This window comes from Megascapheus bottae, chromosome 1 (assembly GCF_031878675.1).
Source record: "Megascapheus bottae isolate mThoBot1 chromosome 1, mThoBot2.hap1, whole genome shotgun sequence".
NCBI classification, from domain to species: domain Eukaryota; kingdom Metazoa; phylum Chordata; class Mammalia; order Rodentia; family Geomyidae; genus Megascapheus; species Megascapheus bottae.
Window position 1 is genome coordinate 55,076,456 of NC_143509.1, and position 18,245 is coordinate 55,094,700.

Consider the following 18,245-nt stretch of genomic DNA (forward strand, 5'->3'; position numbering starts at 1 on the left):
GAGCCTCACATGTATTGTACAAGTACTCTTCCACTTGAGCCATGTCTCTAGCTAGATTTCAGATTTATGGGTGAAGAATGCTCAACTATATAGATAGAGTCTGTATGGCATGGTGTTTTTTTTTCACTATTTTTCTTTGCTCTTAATGTAGTACGTCAGTTTTCCTTTTTTTTTTAAGTTAGGTAACTGTAATTTGTTAGATTTCTTTTTTAAAGACTGATAACTTCTGTCTTGTCTTTGATGTTTTATTGATCTGGAATTGTGAAACAATGGTACTGAATAAGAGTCATGCTCTCTTGGGATAGGAATGCACAAATTGGAAATGATTTAGGATGCGGTTGTATAAGGTGAGCTCATCTAGATGTGATTCAGAGATACCTGCTATTTTTTTCATAGTTGCCTTATGTAGTTTATTATGAGAGGACTACATAGTCATTATGAAAGCTAAAATAAAACAAGAGAGAATAGTTCAAGTGTTAGAGTGCAGGTCTATTAAGTAGGAACCCTAGATCCAAACTCCAGTACTACCAAAATCAAATCTATCACTATCACCAAGACTAAACTAAAACAATATGGAAGAGAACAATAAAGAAAAAGGTAAAAGATTCTTGGGCTGCACTCTAGCTAAGTGGTATGTTTTCATAAAATGTTAGACTTTGACCTTCAGCATCACAAAACAAATAGAACTTTCCTTTTTTTAACCTTGCCTACTTTAATTCCCAAGAGAGCACTGATGGTATCCTATAAAATTCTAATTCATAAGCAAACACTGTATGTTGCTGTCAAGTTTTTATATTATAATACATATATTCTCTGTAAATGTTCAAGTATGTATACATTTAAATTTTGCATATGACATTTATTAGAGATTTTCATGTTTTTATCTTTAAAACTGCCTTATTTATTCTGTACCTGATTAAATGGTATGCTGTCATTTATTTAGCCACCCTTTATAGATTGATATGTCATTGCTGGGTTGCCTAATTTGAGTGAAATAATGGTACATGAATGCTTATTTGTGCACATTTTTAGCATTTTTCTCTCTGTGTGTTTTTTTATTGTGAAATAAGTCACATAGAAAAATACACAAATTGCAAAGTGTGCATCTTGATGGATTTATTTAAAAGTAAATACCCCATGTGTCCAGATCAAGACATAGAACATCACTAGCATTTCAGAAATCTCTAGTCTTCTATCTTTGTCACAACTCACCTTCAGTAGTCTATTAGCTTTCTTAAATTTTAATTTGATATGGATTGGACATAAACAATGTATTCTAATGTCTGATTTCTTTGTTTTTCATTGTTGAAAATATATCATCTATGTTTATTCTCCTTTCTATGTAATCATCAGTTGTATTAATGTACCATTTGTATAATTTAGTATAATGACATTTAGATTGCTTTTTCTTCAGTGGTCTGGAGGTGTGACTCAATGCAGAATGCTTGCTTAGACTAACTAAGGCATTCCCTTTGTTACCAGGAGAGAGATTAAGGACAGGTTTCTAGGTATTAGCCACTGTGAAAAGTGTTTCTGTACATATTCTTGGATATATCTTTTGATGTATGTTTGTACTCAATACAGCTAGTTATTTCCTTAGGATTGAATTTGTTAGGTTGGCATATGTAGTTTTAGTATTTGTTGCCAAAAGTATTTGGTTGTTTTTGACATTTTATGACAGCTGTTCTATATCTTTGCTTTTGGATATTGTCAAATACTGAATTTTCATTTTAGTCATAGTGCACAATGGAATTGCAGTATGGTAACTTGCTTCCTCTGCCCCCAACTTCTTGTCCTCTCCTTTTTTCTCTTACAGTTTTGAACGTAGGGCCTCACATTTGCTAGGCAAATGCTCTACCAGAGTCATGCATTAGCCCTCATATTTCTTTCTTTCTTTTTTTTTTGCCAGTCCTGGGCTTGAGCTCAGGGCCTGAGCACTGTCCTTGGACTTTCTCAAGGCTAGAGCTCTATCGCTTGAGCCTCAGCACCACTTCCAGCTTTTTTTTCTATGTATGTGGTACCGAGGAATCAAACCCGGATCTTCATGCATGCGAGGCAAGCACTTTAACCACTAGGCAAAATTCCTGGCCCAGCCCTCATATTTCTTAATAGTATATAATTCATTTGTGAGGACATATCCTTCTTTTGCTCTATTTTTGACTATGCTGCTCCTTCTCTTGTCTGTAGTCATTTTAAGAAAGAAAACTATTGTATATATGTATTGCAATTTTTATTTCCTACTGTGACTTGCCTTTTATCCTTTTAAGTTTCAGTTTATAATCCTTATGTTTTTGATTTGTGTCTTGTTTGTTTAAAACTATTTAAGAATTTTTTTGCCTCACTTAATAGCATAAAAATATTTTCCTTTGTGAACATCTAAAAAGGTTTACAATTTTCCTGTCTCCCCCTCCTTTTTCATTTAGATTGAAATTCATTTAGAATTGATTTTTGCTGGTGATACGAGGATCAAGACTTATTTGATGGTGTAAAGATTTTCAGTTCTATGTTGTTGGCATAATGTTTTAGTCTTTAACAATTTGGTATGTTAAGATAATGATAAATATTTTCTCTGATTAATACTAGGGATTTGTACTGATTTTAAGATTATATGTCATTTTAAGATGATAAAGTAATACATACTTGTTGAGAAAGTGTAGATTTTTAAAGCTACAAATACCCTAAAAATCGCTATAATTACTACTATAGGATAAATACTATTATAGTGTGCTTTAGTCAGCAGTTTAGCACTTTTTTGTTGTTTTTTTGTGTAGATATTTGTGTAGAACCATGAATTAATATGTCATTAAAATGTGATATTTATTACCAATTATATAACTTGCTATTTATTATTAGGTGTAGAAAGTTGTACTTATTTGTCATTAAATATTCTTCTGTGGGTGTTGTTGTAATGTGAGGTTACTTGGTATAGATTTCTTTCTTTTTTTGGCCAGTCCTGAGTCTTGAACTCAGGGCCTGAGCATAGTCCTTGGGCTTTCTCAAGGTTAGCACTCTACCACTTGAGCCACAGCATCACTTCCAGTCTTTTCTATGTATGTGGTACCAAGGAAACAAACCCAGAGCTGAGTACATGTTAGGTAAGCCCTCTATCACTAGGCCAAACTCCCAAGCAAGGAATTTGGCATCTTTTGGAAGTGTATGAAAATCCCAATATAATATTGTTATATTTTATCTAGAAAAGAAAATCTGAAATATAATTTCTAGATTTATATATGATATATTGAGATAGTAAGAGGGCACAGAAAGATGTGTGAAATGCACAGAAAAAAATGAAAAATGAGAAGTTCAAAGGATGATGATGATCTAGGGAAAGATTATTTTTAGCTGTTTTAAACAAAAATGTTGATGTAGAGATGTTTTGTAGCACTTGATAATTGTATCTAAGTCATTATATACTTGCAATTGTATGGTAAAGTAACTATTTCATTTGTTTTTTCTGAATGTAAGGTGGCTGTTAAACTAGAAGTTGACAGATAAGGAAATGGTTATTATTATCAAGAATTTATTATATACTTATATATAACTACATATATTACATAGTTTTGTTGCTTTACATATGTATAATCTTATTTAATGCTACAGAAATCTCATGAGGATTTTTCTTTATTTTACCAGTGAACAATGTTGTTCAGCTTTATATTGCTAATATTACTATTTGGAATTAGATTGCATTTCTCTTTTTCCCTTTTCTTCTTCTTTGTTTTTTTTTTGCCAGTCCTGGGCTTAAGCTCAGGGCCTAAAGACTGTCCTTGGATTTTTCTCAAGGCAGAACTCTATCACTTGAGCCTCAGCACCACTTCTGGCTTTTTCTAAGTATGTGGTACCTAGGAATTGAACCTGGGTCTTTGTGCATGCTAGGAAAGCACTCTACCACTAGGCCAAACTCCCAGCCCTCTTTTTCTTTTTTTTGCCAGTCCTGGGGAAATGAACTTAGGGCCTGAGCACTGTTCTTGGGCTTTCTTCAAGGCTAGCGCTGTACCACTTGAGCTACAGCACCACTTCCAGCTTTTCTATGTATGTGATACTGAAGAATCAAACCCAGGCTTCATGCATGCTAGGCAAGCACTCTACCACTAGGCCAAACTCCTGGTCCCATATATTGCATTTATTTTAACTCAAAACCTGTGTCCAGTTCACTTTGCTAATTGCTTAAAGCATTTAAATAAGTTGGCACTTATCCACTTTATTTATTTTTTTAATATCCACTAGGTGTCCCATGGTCAGTAGAAACTTATTCTTGTTCCTGAAGAATAGACTGTAGTACATATGTGGAAACACATATTGGGTAACTTAATCTACTTTATCTGTAGTTACCTAAATATATAGTAAGAAATATAATAGGAAAGTAGATCAGAATTTGTACTGTGGATCCTTTGATCTTTTCAAAAATGAAAGTTCAGTTATCTACTTCCCTTGATAAATGTAATTCCTTAGATTTGGAGTTGAGCAGGGGAGCAGAGGGTAATGCTTCATGACTCACAAAGGCCTGTCAGTATGCTGCTTTACTTCTCAACCCTCTACCCTAGTTTTTGTGGCCCTATAGGCCAGCTCCGCCTAACTGTTCTTGTCTAAACCATCCTTTAAATGACACATCTTTAAATGACTTCTGTATTTCATAAGCACCCCAAATATTTCTAACTTCTTTAGCTAATGTATAGTATACTCAGTACAGTTAACTGTGTTACATCTTGTCTTTTGCAGTTAAACACTTGTTATACTGTGGTCATCTTGATTAAATTTGAGAGTTTTCTGCTCAATATTTTGGAACCAATTTATTTTTGGTGATAATTAAACATCCTTGTGTATGGTTATATACTACTTTTATTGTAAAGAAATTTTCCAAATTTGGGGACAGTTTTGTCTCTACATGCTAAGTACAGATTCTTTTTTCAAAATGTTTGACTTGTTGAGTATATTGCACAAGGTCCTGGGCTCAGTCCCTAGCACTGGAAAAGAAATGTTTGACCATAAGAAAATAATAATTGGAAAAATTTACGTTCCCAGTCATTTTATAGAGGATATGTACTTTTAGGGAGATATAGGGTTGGTGTTTTAGTGAAACAATAGGTCCTTTTGCAAGGGGTGGGGGAGAAGATTCATTTGACACAAAATAAAATGGAAAGCTACCTTCTTTTTTTCTCAGTGACTGGGGAAGGGTAAATGAGAATCCACAAACTGAAATTGAAAAAGAGTAGGTATGGTTTCAGATACAGAGATATGGTAAGAACAAATCCCTTCCCCCAAGAACTTAGGTCTTTTCTTAAAAGTAGATTATACAAACTTTTAAAATGGAGGTCACAAGGTTATACTTGATACTGTTGGTAACCAGGCAGTTTTGCCCCATTCCTTACTAGATAAGCAGCAAACGAAGTTTTATATTAATTTACTTGTAGAAGACTACATTTTGAGATGATACCCTAAAGTTAAGAGTGAAACACATGTTGCTGGTATGCATGTAGGAAGGATGTTGGTAATGTAAGGAAGGTAGAGTTCACTATCATTCTAGTGAGTCAGATATTCCCAGTTTTACAAACCAGATGACATGCTTATTCCTCATTACTATGTCTAGTGACGTATTTGTTGTATCACTTATTAGCATTACTGAGTCTAAAAGAAAGCAGGTGATACAGTAAAAGAAGCAGATTTGGGAGAAAAAATAAGAGGAACTATCTAATGTTATATTTCCAGTTATTTCATCTGCAAAGCTTATTGCACTTATTTCAAATCTTTATTTCCCAGTTCTACCTTTAAATTTCTGCCTTTTTTCTCTATACCATGCATTGTAGTAAGAATGTGACATGTGTCTTGGATTACAAATTGTTGTAGTCTTCCCCCCTATACCTCTTTTTTTTTTTTTTTAAGTTCTGTAATGCATCAGAACTTTGTACTCTAAATTTTAAGGCCTTGGTAAAAGAGAATTTATATTTCCAATGTGTTCTCAACATCTAGAATGGTACTTTGCATATATTAAAATCTCAATAAGGCTGTTTTTTTTTTTTTTTTGAGTCAGTCATGGTGCTTGAACTTTGGGCCTGGGTGCTGTCTCTGAGCTCTTCAGCTCAAGGCTCTACCACTTGAGCCTCTTTCAGTTTTCTGGTAGTTAACTAGAGTTAAGAGTCTCACAGACTTTCCTGCCTAGCTGGCTTTGAAATGCAATCCTCAGATCTCAACCTCCTGAATAACTAGGATTACAGGCTTGAACTACCAGTCCCCAGCTCAGTAAGGCCTTTTGTTTTTACATTAGCATTACTAAATTTAGCTTAGAGTAGGCATTTACTTTTTAGTGAATGAATAAAAGTAAGTTGGTTGGTTTATTTTGAGGGGCAAAAATGAAACATATTAGAAAAGAGTCATTCTAAGAAATGAAGATGTATGGCTCAAATGTTAGAGCACTAACCTTGGGTGAAAAAGCCAAGCAAGAGCAAGAGCCCCTGAGTTCAAGCTTCTAGTATCAGCTCAAAAGGCGAGAGACAGATAGAAAATGAGTGAGTGAGATAGACTCCAATTGGGATTTGAGAATCAGAGAGAAAGATTTTTTTCAGTATAGTTAGGCCTTTTTGCCTTCATTGTTGGGAGATTAAAGAGGAGGTGTATTTTAAATTTTTTAAGAAAGAAGCAGATGGGCAAAAACGAGGCGGTGAGAAAGTGTGAGACTGTAGGACCTACTTCTATTTTGGAGGGAACTTAGATTGGGATGAGCAAAGGTCTTGAGTTATAGAAGGTGAAATTCTTGGATTCCCCCTACCCCTTTCTCACTGTGTTGGGAGGCTTGAACCGGGGCTTGAGAACTGTCCCTGAGCTCAAGGCTAATGTTCTATGACTTTGAGTCACAGCATCATTTACTGTTTTCTGATAGTTGATTAGAGATGAGTACCATAGACTTTATTGCCCAGGCTGGCTTTGAACCACAGTCCTCAGATCTCAGCCTCCTGAGTAGTTAGGATTACAGTAGTCAGGTACCAGCACCCTACAATTCTTGGATTTCTAAAGAAAGAAGGATATGTTTGGTGATAGTGATATTTGTAGATAATGAGAGAGCAGAGCTTTGAGATTAAGGCTTTCAAATAGGCATAAGGATGCTCATGGGACTGGGTAAAAAGGTTAAATTTAAAAGACCAGGAGGAAACCAGAGGTTTTTTCCTACACATATTTTCTATACTTTTGACTTTTTTCATATGTACTTTATTGGGTCTTGAAGCTCCGGGCCTTGTACTGTTGCTTGGCTTCTACCATTTGAGCTACATTTTCAGTCTAACATTTTTGCTTATTAATTGGAAACGGAGATTTAAGAATTTTTCTACCCAGGCTGGCTTCAAACTGTGATCCTCAGATTTCAGCTTCCTTGAGTAGCTAGAATTGTAGACATGAGCCACCAGTGCCCTGCTAGAGTTATCAAGGTAAGAGTGAGGTGTATCTCTGCTGTGCTTAAAGATTTTCTGTTGTGGTAGTTTTTATAGATCTCTACTATAGTCTTCCTGGGGTGAAAGGAGGCTTAAGTTGTTTACTTTTTCTGTACTACTCCTTGTTTGTAGCTGTCATTTCATTATCATATTTGTAATTTCTTGTTCTTGAATTTACCGGCTTTTTGAGTACTTTAAGATGGGCTATGCACTCTTTAGAGTATACTTAGAGGTTATAATAGGGAGGAGGTCATTCCATTTATGAATGATAAGCCTATTGGAGCCTTCTGAAAGCATAAATTATTGTGTGTCTATTGATAATCACTATGCTTATACTCATTGAAACTTGTCGGTTTATGTTCATGGTTTTTATCACATTAAAAGTATATTTTATATTAGAAAATACCACATTTCATGCAGTGGATGTAACTGAAAAGTTCCATTGTTTGTATTAGTCTTTTTAAATGGTTTACATATGTAATTCTTTGGTTTGTCGATAGCTACTAATTGCAGGGCTTATTTACAAATCAGTTCTATACTGTACCTGACACTTTTACCAAAAGGGCTTTCTCTGTTTCTATGCGTTGTATGCTGTATTTCCACAGATTATTTGCAATTTATAAATTGGCAAAAATGTTTGGATTAATCTGTGGAACATACACATAATAGGACAGAGCAGTTCCACCATGCTTAAAGCTTCTTTATCCTTTGTCTTACATGTAGCATGAGTACATAGTTGCATTTTAGTAAACATCTGTGCACTGTTGGTAAGATGTTTACTTTCTAAAGCCATGGTAGTAGTGACTTTTTGTGTGTGTGGGGGGGGGGGTATGGGGCATTGTCCCTGAGCTCTTCAGCTCAAGGCTACTACCCGTTTTCTAGCGGTTATTTGGAGGTTAGAGTCTCGGGTCCTTTTGTGCCAAGGCTGGCTTTGAACCTTGATCCTCAGATCTCAGCCTCCTGAGTAGCTAGGACTACAGGTAGTGTGAGCCACCACACCCAACTGGTGGTAGTGATGTTATCATTCTGTGTTGTGCTCCAAATAATTGATGCCAAAAGAAACTGTTAGAACAGTCATTGTTCTATAAGTCACTAGGTAAAAATCATATAAGATTTTCCCCCCTTAGCTTCTTGATTTATGATTTATAACAGTGCTCCCATTTCAAGAATTCATGAAAACTGTCTTTTCATTTTGTCAGAAATCTTTGACATAGGTTTAACATTTTATGCACAAACCCTTTCTACATAGCTGTCTTCCAACTTAACACCAGAAATCTATAAAATGCTCATAATCTTTCGATATATATATGCTGTATATATGTATATATATGCTGATATGTGCATGTATATATATCTATATCTATATATATATATCCATTTGTGAGACTTGAACTCAAGGCCTAAGCACTGTCCCTGAGCCACTCTATATATAAGGCTAGCACTCTACTACTTGAGCCTCAGTACCACTTCCAGTCATTTCTGTTTATGTGGTGCTGAGGAACCCAGGGCTTCATGCATGCTAGACAAACACTCAACCATTAAGCCACATTCCCAGCTTCCTGCACCATAGTTTTTTATCTGGTTTCCAGATTTGTAATCATTAGCACATTCTGCTTATTAATGTTTCTTAACAAGTTTTTATCATTTCATAGTCTGTTGAGTTGAATATTTATTTTAAGATACTTGTATGTTTTCGTTTCAAGGATAAATTGAAAATGTATCAGTGAAGGGTGAAGAATGAGAATTAGCAAATCTGATGAAAGTTGACTAGACTCTTAGGGACCTTAGAATTCTGGTATATTTCTTTTAAGACAAGCAACTCTGAAGAACTGAGAGCTAAAGATGGGATAGCAATGTTGAAATTTTCATGTGCACTGGAATATTTCTCTATTATAAGTATTGTGTCTGGTACAAAGTAGTGATCTAAAACCTCATTCACTTTCATGGTAGTTAATTGTAAAGATGAGGAAAATGTTGAGTACTGTTTTGTAAAGAACATTGAGCAAGTTTTCATTGTTAGTCTTTTGTTTGGATCTTTTAGAATTTTGTCCTGTTTTCTTCCCCTCTCCCCTCTTCTCTCTCTTCTTCCTTCCCACCTCCCCTGTCCCTCCTCCTTCCCTCCCTCCTCTCTCTCCTTTTTCTTTCCTTCTTTCTTCCCTTCTTTCTTTCTTTTCTTTTCCTCCCTCCTTTTTTGTTTTTCCTCCCTTCCTCCCCTCCTTCCTCTTTTCCTCCCTCCCTCCCTTCCTTCCTTTCTGTGCCAGTCCTAGGGCTTGAACTCAGGACCTAGACTCTGTCCCTAAGCTTCTTTTGCTCAAGCCTAGTCCTCTCTATCACTTGAGCGGCAGCTCTATTTCTGGCTTTTTTTGGTAGTTTAGGGGAGATAAGAATCTCCTGGGATGTACAGCTGGCTTATGCCTGTAATCCCAGCTACTTAGGAGGCTGAGACCTGAGGATCATGTTCAAAGCCAGCCAGGACAGAAAAGTTCCCATGAAATTCTTACCTCCCTCCAATTAACCACTGGAAAACCTGGAATTAGCAGTGTGGCTCCAGTAATGGAGAACTAATCTTTAGCACAAATTGGCTCAGAAGCAGTGCCCAAATCCTGAGTTCAAGCCCCACAACCCACCAAAAGAAAAGAGTCTCATGGACTTTTGTGCCTGACTGGCTTTAAACTGCAATCCTCAGATCTCAATCTCCTGAACGATTAGGATTGCAGATGTGAGACACCAACTCCCACCTCTATTTTGTTGGTATGAAAGAGCACACTGGCATATTTAATTATCCCATTTGTCTTTCAATATTATATTCACTTTTGAAACTCATCTTTTTGTGTATGTGTGAGTGTGGTCCCTGAGCTCTTCACCTCAAGGCTACCCCTTGAGCCAAGCCCTGCTACCCATTTTCTAAAGGTCAATTGGAGATAAGAGTCTCAGGTCCTTTTGTTCTCTGGCTGGCTTTGAACATTGATTCTCAGATCTCAGCCTCCTGAGTAGCTAGGATTACTGGCATGAGCTACCATTTGGCTTCAATCCTTTTTTTTTTTTTTGCAAGGGGGGTAGGGGTGGGAGTGTGGAGGGTGGGGGTGCAGCTTGAGCTGGGCCCTGGCGGTATCTCTGAGCTCTTCAGCTCGAGGTTACCACTCTACCATTGGAGCTACAGCGCCACTTCCAGTTTTTCCGTGGTTAATTGGTGATAAAAATCTCACGGACTTTGGTGCCGGGCTTGCTTTGAACCTTGATCCTCAGATCTCAGCCTTCTGAGTAGCTGGGATTACAGGCATGCACTACGGCACCCAGCTATGGCTTACTTTTGGATAAAGTCTCAATGCTTGTCTAGTTTGGCTCTGAAATGAATTCCCCTACTTTGGCCTCCTCAATAGCTGGAATTTCCCAACTTTTTGGTGGGGATAAAGGTGGTGTGATACTGGGACTTGAACTCAGGGTCTTTTGCTCTACTGCTTTAGCCACCCTCCAGTGTTTTTCCTTACCCCCCCCCCTTTTTTTTTAAGGCCTCAGACTTTTGACCTTGCTAGAATTGGATTATAATTTTCTTAACTCCTTATTACCTGAGGTACCAGGTGTGAGCTACCTGACTAGCTTATGGTTTTGTTTCAGACTTCTGGAGATTGAATTTAGGACCTTACATTTGCTAGGCAGATGCTGTACCTGCCCCTGGAATCATGTATCTCCAGCAACTTTTTAGGTAGAGTGTTGCTTTAATATCATTCTGGCCTGGTCTATACTCCCATGTCCGAGGATAACAGGCTCATACCACTGCATCTAGTATTGTGCTTCCCCTGTTACTGGGATAACAGGCCTGTGCCACTATGCCCAGTAGTTTGTTTTTGAGGTAGTCTCACTGACTTTTTGCCCAGCCTGGCTTCAAACCAAGATTCTTTTCTCTCTGACTTCTAAATAGTTTGGATTACAGGTATGCATTGCCATTTCCAGTCTTCCACTGGACCTTGTAATCGTCATTCCTCAGTACATTTTTAATCTGTTTTTAAGGTAGATTTAAAACAACGAATCTTATTCTCCCTTAGTTTATATATTCATCATTTTTATTTCTTAACTGCCTTTAATATGAAATCTATTATTTAGTTGGTACACACACACACACACACACACACACACACGCACATACACACCCCTGATAGGCATTGTAGAGATCTTCCATGTAGTCTTTGACAAGGATTAAGCATACAATGGCTTTTTTTTTTTGTCACAATGAACTTTTTATGCATTTCTAAAATCAGCTTTTTGTTTTTAAACAGATAAGTGTAAAACAGGAAATTACTTTTACTGATGTATCTGAGCAACTGATGAGAGACAAAAAAATCAGAGAGCCAGTAGACTTACAGAAAAAGAAGAAGCGGAAACAACGGTCTCCTGCAAAAGTAAGAGAATATATTAAGGTGGTGGTCACTAATCATTTAATCGCAAACTTTTATCTATGAGCAAGAACCTTCCTGATTGGACTTTAAGGCAAATGTAAATGTTTCCTGTAATTTAGTAAAGTTCATTTTTGTGTCAGCTTCCACCAAGAGGTAGAAGTGAAAAGGGATGCAGGGATGCATGCCTGTTCAGAGCTGGTGGGCCTCGGCTTTCAATTTTTCTGCCTTTTTTTTTTAATCCTTCACTTCTCTATGAATGTAATTTTCTTTTGCCATGTGTCTATTTTCTCTAAAAACTAATAATATCTAGGGCTTTTGCTTCTCATTCAAATTAGATTAACTTATTTTAATACTAAGGTTTTGTACAAATTTAATATCACTTGTTCATAAAAAAAGATTGTGGAATATCTTTAACAGAATGTAAGCTCTATGAGAGCAGGGTCTGCATTTGACTCACGACTGTACGATATAGCCTGGACTAGGAGACATAAATGGGACTCTTAACATTTTATGGTCAATGAATAGATAATAAATGCAATAATTACTATTAGAAGATGTCTGCTTAATATTTTTTCTCTATTACACGGTAGTTGACTATGCAGAATTTGTGGTATTGCTAGTAAATCTGAACTCTACAGTACATTTGTATATCTGTAGTTATTTTTCATCTTTTTTTCTTACCTCATGTAGTAAGACTGTTTTCTCAATTAAAAATCACATCATAATCATCATTTATTTTGAATACTTTGGAATGTGATGTAACTGGAGCTACCTTGGGCTTGAACAGCTCAGACTGGCTTGCAGGAACTTACTGCTAAAATTTCAGGAATTTTGTTGGTCAGTAGCCAAAACCATTGGTAGCTTGTAATTAGCCATAAGGGGAATGTATATACCATGGAAATTAACAAACTTTTTCTATATTGTAAGCACTTGTTGAATAGTTTATTAGTTAATCACTGTTTGGGGATACAGAGTATTCCTATTACAGCAAATAATAAAACTTTGAAAAATTTTAGAGGCTAAAATAACCCATAGTAACATTTCTTAGAGATAACTATTTTGATTTCCTGCTGTATTCCCTTTCTATCAAATTTGTGAATAAATTTAGTTTACTGACATAAAACCCTTCAAGTATGTGTAAATTATTTTTGCATTTGAAGCTAGTAATCATTTTTCCCCTTCTTTTTAACAGTGTTGTGAATCAAAACCAAACCAATGCCTTGCAAATTCTAAGCACTCTACCGCCGAGCTATATTCTCAGTGCAGTAATTGTTTTTGTAAACATTTTTATTAGTTTTTACTAATAAAATATTTAGTCTTATAAATCATGTTATTTAATGATTGCCGTGTTGGAAAGTTTTTTTTTAAGTCATGCCGAACTTGAAATATTTGTGCATTTAATACATTTTGCTATTGAATCAAAGAACATAAACTTAAAAATACCACTCCTTCCAAAAGTGTTGTATGTGTCATATTCCTACTCAAGTGGACCTGAGGGATTTAGTCCTCACCAGCCTTGAGTTTTTTTACTTTGCTTGATGTAGCTTTCAGTGGGAGTCTCATTGTTGTGTAAGTTGGAATTTCTTTAGTGTCTGGCTATATTAAATTTGTTTTTCTCATTTGTACTGATACTTTATTTTTTTATGTTTTATGAAATTCTCCTCTCCTTCCTTTCTTTGGTGTCTTACGTTTTTCTCAATGATTTTTAGGATACATCTTTTTGTTGTTGTTCTATAGTGGTTGAGTTCCTCATATATAGACTATTTCCAAGCTTTGAGTAAAAGTAGTAATTTCTAAAATCTTAATAGTAATTGTTTTACTTTGGGTTTGATCTATAGAGAATGTAATTTAAGATTTTAAATTATGATGTATATAGATTTTCTGTTTTCCTAGGTGTTGTACAATATTTTTCTGATTCTGTTCTGAAGTAAAATGTCTATGAAATTTGAACTAAGAATATGTTGAGTGTTTGATAACATGGTCTAGGTGTTTCAAAATATAGATCAGATGCTTAGAGTTGTTTTCTTATTAAATTGAGATCATCTCATTAGTATTTTATTATTTTGTATTTCCTTTGTGTTTGTATATGCACATTCTAGCAGAGGTGTGTGCATGTACCACTACCTGGGCTTAAACTCAGGGCCTCTGGTTGTTGCTTAATTTTTTTCCTTCAAGGCTGCTGTTCTCCCACTGAGCCACACCACCTCTTCTGACTTATTTCTATACTTCCTGCTTGAGCTCATTTTTGAACTGCAGTTCTCAGATCTCAGCCTCCTTTTTAGCTAGGGTTACAGGTATAAGCCACCAGCACTGGACTGGTTTGTATTCTAAAGATAATATTTATTAATCTACATAGTGGGAAGATGAAAGGCATGATGTAACTAAGTGTACTGTATATATCTTGCCATATGAGGTGGCACCTGTCTGTGATCCTGGCATTTAAGAGGCTGAGGCAGGAATTGTGAGTTTGAGGCCAGCCCAGGCTAATCAAAGCCAGCATGGTGAACCACTGTCTCAAAACAAAAATGAAAACAAAATGACTCGATCTATTCTTTTTTTGTGAGGGCAAGGGGTCATGGGGCTTGAACTCTGGTTGCTGTCCCTGAGCTCTTCAGCTTAAGGCTACCCACCTACCCTTGAGCCAATCCCCACTTCCCATTTTCTAGAGGTTAATCGGAGATAAGAGTCTCAGGTCCTTTTGTGCCAGGCTGGTTTTGTACCTTGATCCTCAGATCTCAGCCTGAGTAGCTAGGATTACAGGCGTGAGCCACCGCGCCCTGCCACTATGAATATTTGTATATGTGGTCATCATTGTATTGGATTCAGATTCTATACAGGAAATACAAATTTCTTTAGGACTGAGTGTTGTTTTCTTTTTCAACAAAGTAAGTCAGAATTTAGTGGTGTTTTTGTTTGTTTTAGGTTCCTCTTTGTGATTTTTGCCTTTAGTTATCAAATCTTAGGGGTACATAATTTGCAAATTATTCTCCCCTCTACTTAATCTTTCTAGTAAGTTGGCTAAAAGCACAACTACCAATAGTTAATGGTTTGTTTTTGGTCTGTCATGGGGCTTGAACTCAGAGCTTGGGCGCTGTCCCTGAGCTCCTTTAGCTCAAGGTTAGTGCTCTACCAGTTAAGCCACAGGGCCATTTCTGATCTATTTTCCTGTGATTAATTGGAGATAAAAGTCTCATGGAATTTCTTGCCTCAGCTGACTTCGAACCATGATTCTTAGATATAAGCCTCCTGAGTAGGATTACAAGTGAGAGCTACCAGCTAGCCTTAAATAGCTTTTTGAAGGCAATCCTGAATTACAACTTAGTCTGTTCTTTTTTTGTTGTTTTAACTTAAAATGCTTACAGAAGGGATTATAATTTAACATGTCTGTTTCTTCTTGGTGAATCTCTCCTACCACTGTTTATCCTTATCCCTCACTGCCCTTGACCCCAGACCCATTTTACTTGGTCTGTTTCCTTTATCACACAGGTACATTGAATATTCTGCCATTTTTTGCCCTTTATTTTTTTTATTCATCTATCCCTTCTTCCTCTAGCAATTCTGCCACCCTTCAAGATTGTTAAACGTGTTTTATCCTCTTGATATTTCTTTTGTGAAATACTGTGTTAATTGTTTGAAGTGTTTACTTCATGGAGTTTTATTCCTGTATATGGTATACTTTAATCAACATAATTGTGTATATATGCAAATGCCACTCATTTTTAGCTTCTGGTGCTTATGTTATAAATATTTTAAAAAATAATATGTACTATACTATAACTTTGAGAAAGGGCTGTCATTTTAGAGCTTTTTGCCCCTCACCATACAATCTGTTAGACTTCAAAGTTGTCATTTTCTTGACTGCTTATAATTGCTTGTGTCTCATATATGTATGGATATGCTATGCACATTTGCATTATTTTATTATTTTCTCTTAACATCACTTTACTTTGCCCTTATGAAGCTCTTTTTGTTTTATATTAGCACGACAAATATCTAAAGTTTCTAGAAGTGTTTAAAACATGTCAAGCTTAGTTCAGTCTCACTGCATTTGTGTCTGTGATTCTCCCTTCTGGCAAGTCGTCAGGACATTTTCTAGATACAGATGTAGAGGCCCCATCCCAGGAGAGTCTTTCTTCAGGGTTTTTATACTTTTAAAGCACAAATAATGAGTATAATACACATTTAAACTTGAGACCCTCAAGTCTTGATACTAGAAGTTTATGAATGGCTTACATACCTTAGGAGTTAGAAAGGCTTTATCCAGATTTAGACATTAACATTAGTGAATCCTAAAAATCTGTTCAGTAAAATATAAATGGTCCTATTTTAGTGAGATGTTGTGTACAACAACTTCTTTTTTCTTCTTCTTCAGTTGTGGGGCTTGAACTCTGGGCCTTGGTGCTGTCCCTCAGCTCTTCAGCTCAAGGCTACTACCCTACCCCTGGAGCCTCAGTGCCACTTCTGGTATGGTAATGGTTATTTGGAGATAAGAGTCTCACGGTCTTCAGTGCCTGGGCTGGTTTTGACCCGAGATCCTCAGATGTTAGTCTCTTAACTGGCTAGGATTACAGACCTGAGTCACCACGCCAGTTCTACAACATTTTTTTATATACATTTTATAGGTTTTTTTTTTTTTCATTAGTGTGTGTGTGTGTGTGTGTGTGTCTGTCTGTCTGTCTGTTTGTCTTGGAGCTTGAGCTCTGGGCCTGAGTGCTGTCCCTGAGCTCTTCGGCTCAAGGCTGCCACCATACCACTTGAGACTCAAGCCTCACTTCCTGTTTTCTAGTAGTTAATTGGAGATAAGAGTTTCATATTCTTCAGTGCCCAGGCTGGCTTTGAACCTTGATCCTCAGATCTCATCCTCCTGAGTAGCTAGGATTACAGGCGTGAACCACCACATCCGCAGTCTTTTCAAACTCTTTCATAAATTGAACAATAATTTGAGTGCCAGATAGATAGATAGATAGATAGATAGATATCCCATCAATTATCAGTTATTGATTTTAGAACAAGTACATTTTTTCTAAAACTCTTTAAGCCAGCTGACCACCGTGGCTCATGCCTGTAATCCTAGCTACTCAGGAGGATGAGATCTGAGGATCAAGGTTCAAAGCCAGCCCCGCACAAAAGGACCTGAAACTTTACTCTCCAGTTTACCCCCTAGGAAATGGGAAATGAAGCTTGGCTCAAGGGAAGGGCGATAGCCTGAGCTGAAGAGCTCAGGGACAATGCCCAGGCCCATGGGTAGGGTGGTAGACTTGAGCTGAAGAGCTCAGGGACAGAACCCAGGCTGAGTTCAAGCCCCATGACCCACCAAAAAAAAGCTCTATATCTTGAGCTTCACTTTTAACTTAGCAAATCTTCTCTATTGTAATTGATGAGAATTTAAGTTCTGTCCTCTATGTTATCTTTGGAGTTTTAGGAGATTAGAAGTCAATCTTAACATAGGAATGTATAATAAAGCTTACTATTAGTTTAAAATGTATTTTAATAATTTCAGTATATACATAAAATACAGACAAACATGTTTGCCTTTTAATAGTACATCATTTTTTTCTCATTGAAGGCTATCAGGTTTTAATCATTCAGTGACAGTGATCTGTAAGTTCCTTGGGTTGAATAGACCTTTGTCTGAAAATGAGTATTAATTTTTAAGATAACATTTGTATAGGTCTGTCTCTGTGTCTATCTGGGTAAGAGGAGAATCTGTTTACTTGGTCTTTAACTACTGTATTTCTGCTGAAGCAACAGTGACAGATGACTAGATAAAGAATCTAGAAACTGGGTGTTAGTGGCTCGCACCTGTAATTCTAACTACTCAGGAGACAGAGATCTGAGGATCGTGGTCCAAAGTCAGCCAGGGTCCACTCCATGAGACTCTTACCTCCGGTTAGCCACCAGACAGCTGGAAGTGAAACTGTGGCTCAAGGGATAGCACCCAGGCCCAGAGTTTAAGCCCTATGACGTACAAAAGGAAAGAAGAAGGAGAAGGATAAGAAGAAGACGACGAGGATGAAGAGGAAGAAGAGGAGGAACGGGGGGGAGGAGGAAGAGGAAGAAGATTCTAGAGATGGTACAGCAGGCATTTTAAGATTAAAAAATTGAAACTTCAGATGTCTGTTGCAGTGGTATTTGAAAATTGTTAGGGGAAAAAGCAAAAATACTTTAAAAATTCAGTATTTGGTTAGACTGCTAATCTCTAGGGCAACCATCCTGAACAGGTAAATCATTTTCTACTAAAAGAGGATGAAACAAGAAAGCCAAGTCTGTATCTATGAAGGAAGAATGGTTTGCCTATATTAATATGTTTGTTCCTTTTGTTCCATTAAGGGGCTTTGCTCTTTGCATAATCACCTCTATCATCTACTTAGTAATCTGATGACTAAGAGATTGAAAAGTATTTATTTCTTTTAGTAAAGATACATTTTTGTTG

The 18,245-nt window shown here is 36.6% G+C and overlaps 1 protein-coding gene across 6 annotated transcripts in view; it reads left to right on the forward strand.

The window, feature by feature from the left end:
• The window catches only part of Znf148 (zinc finger protein 148), a 99,408-nt gene that overhangs the window by 58,240 nt on the left and 22,923 nt on the right, over window positions 1-18,245 (forward strand). For all 6 annotated transcript variants that reach the window (XM_090344889.1, XM_090344908.1, XM_090344928.1 and 3 more), the window contains one exon: window positions 11,693-11,815. In XM_090344889.1, the coding sequence (XP_090201015.1) occupies window positions 11,693-11,815 (123 nt within the window). The remainder of the gene's footprint in view (window positions 1-11,692; window positions 11,816-18,245) is intronic.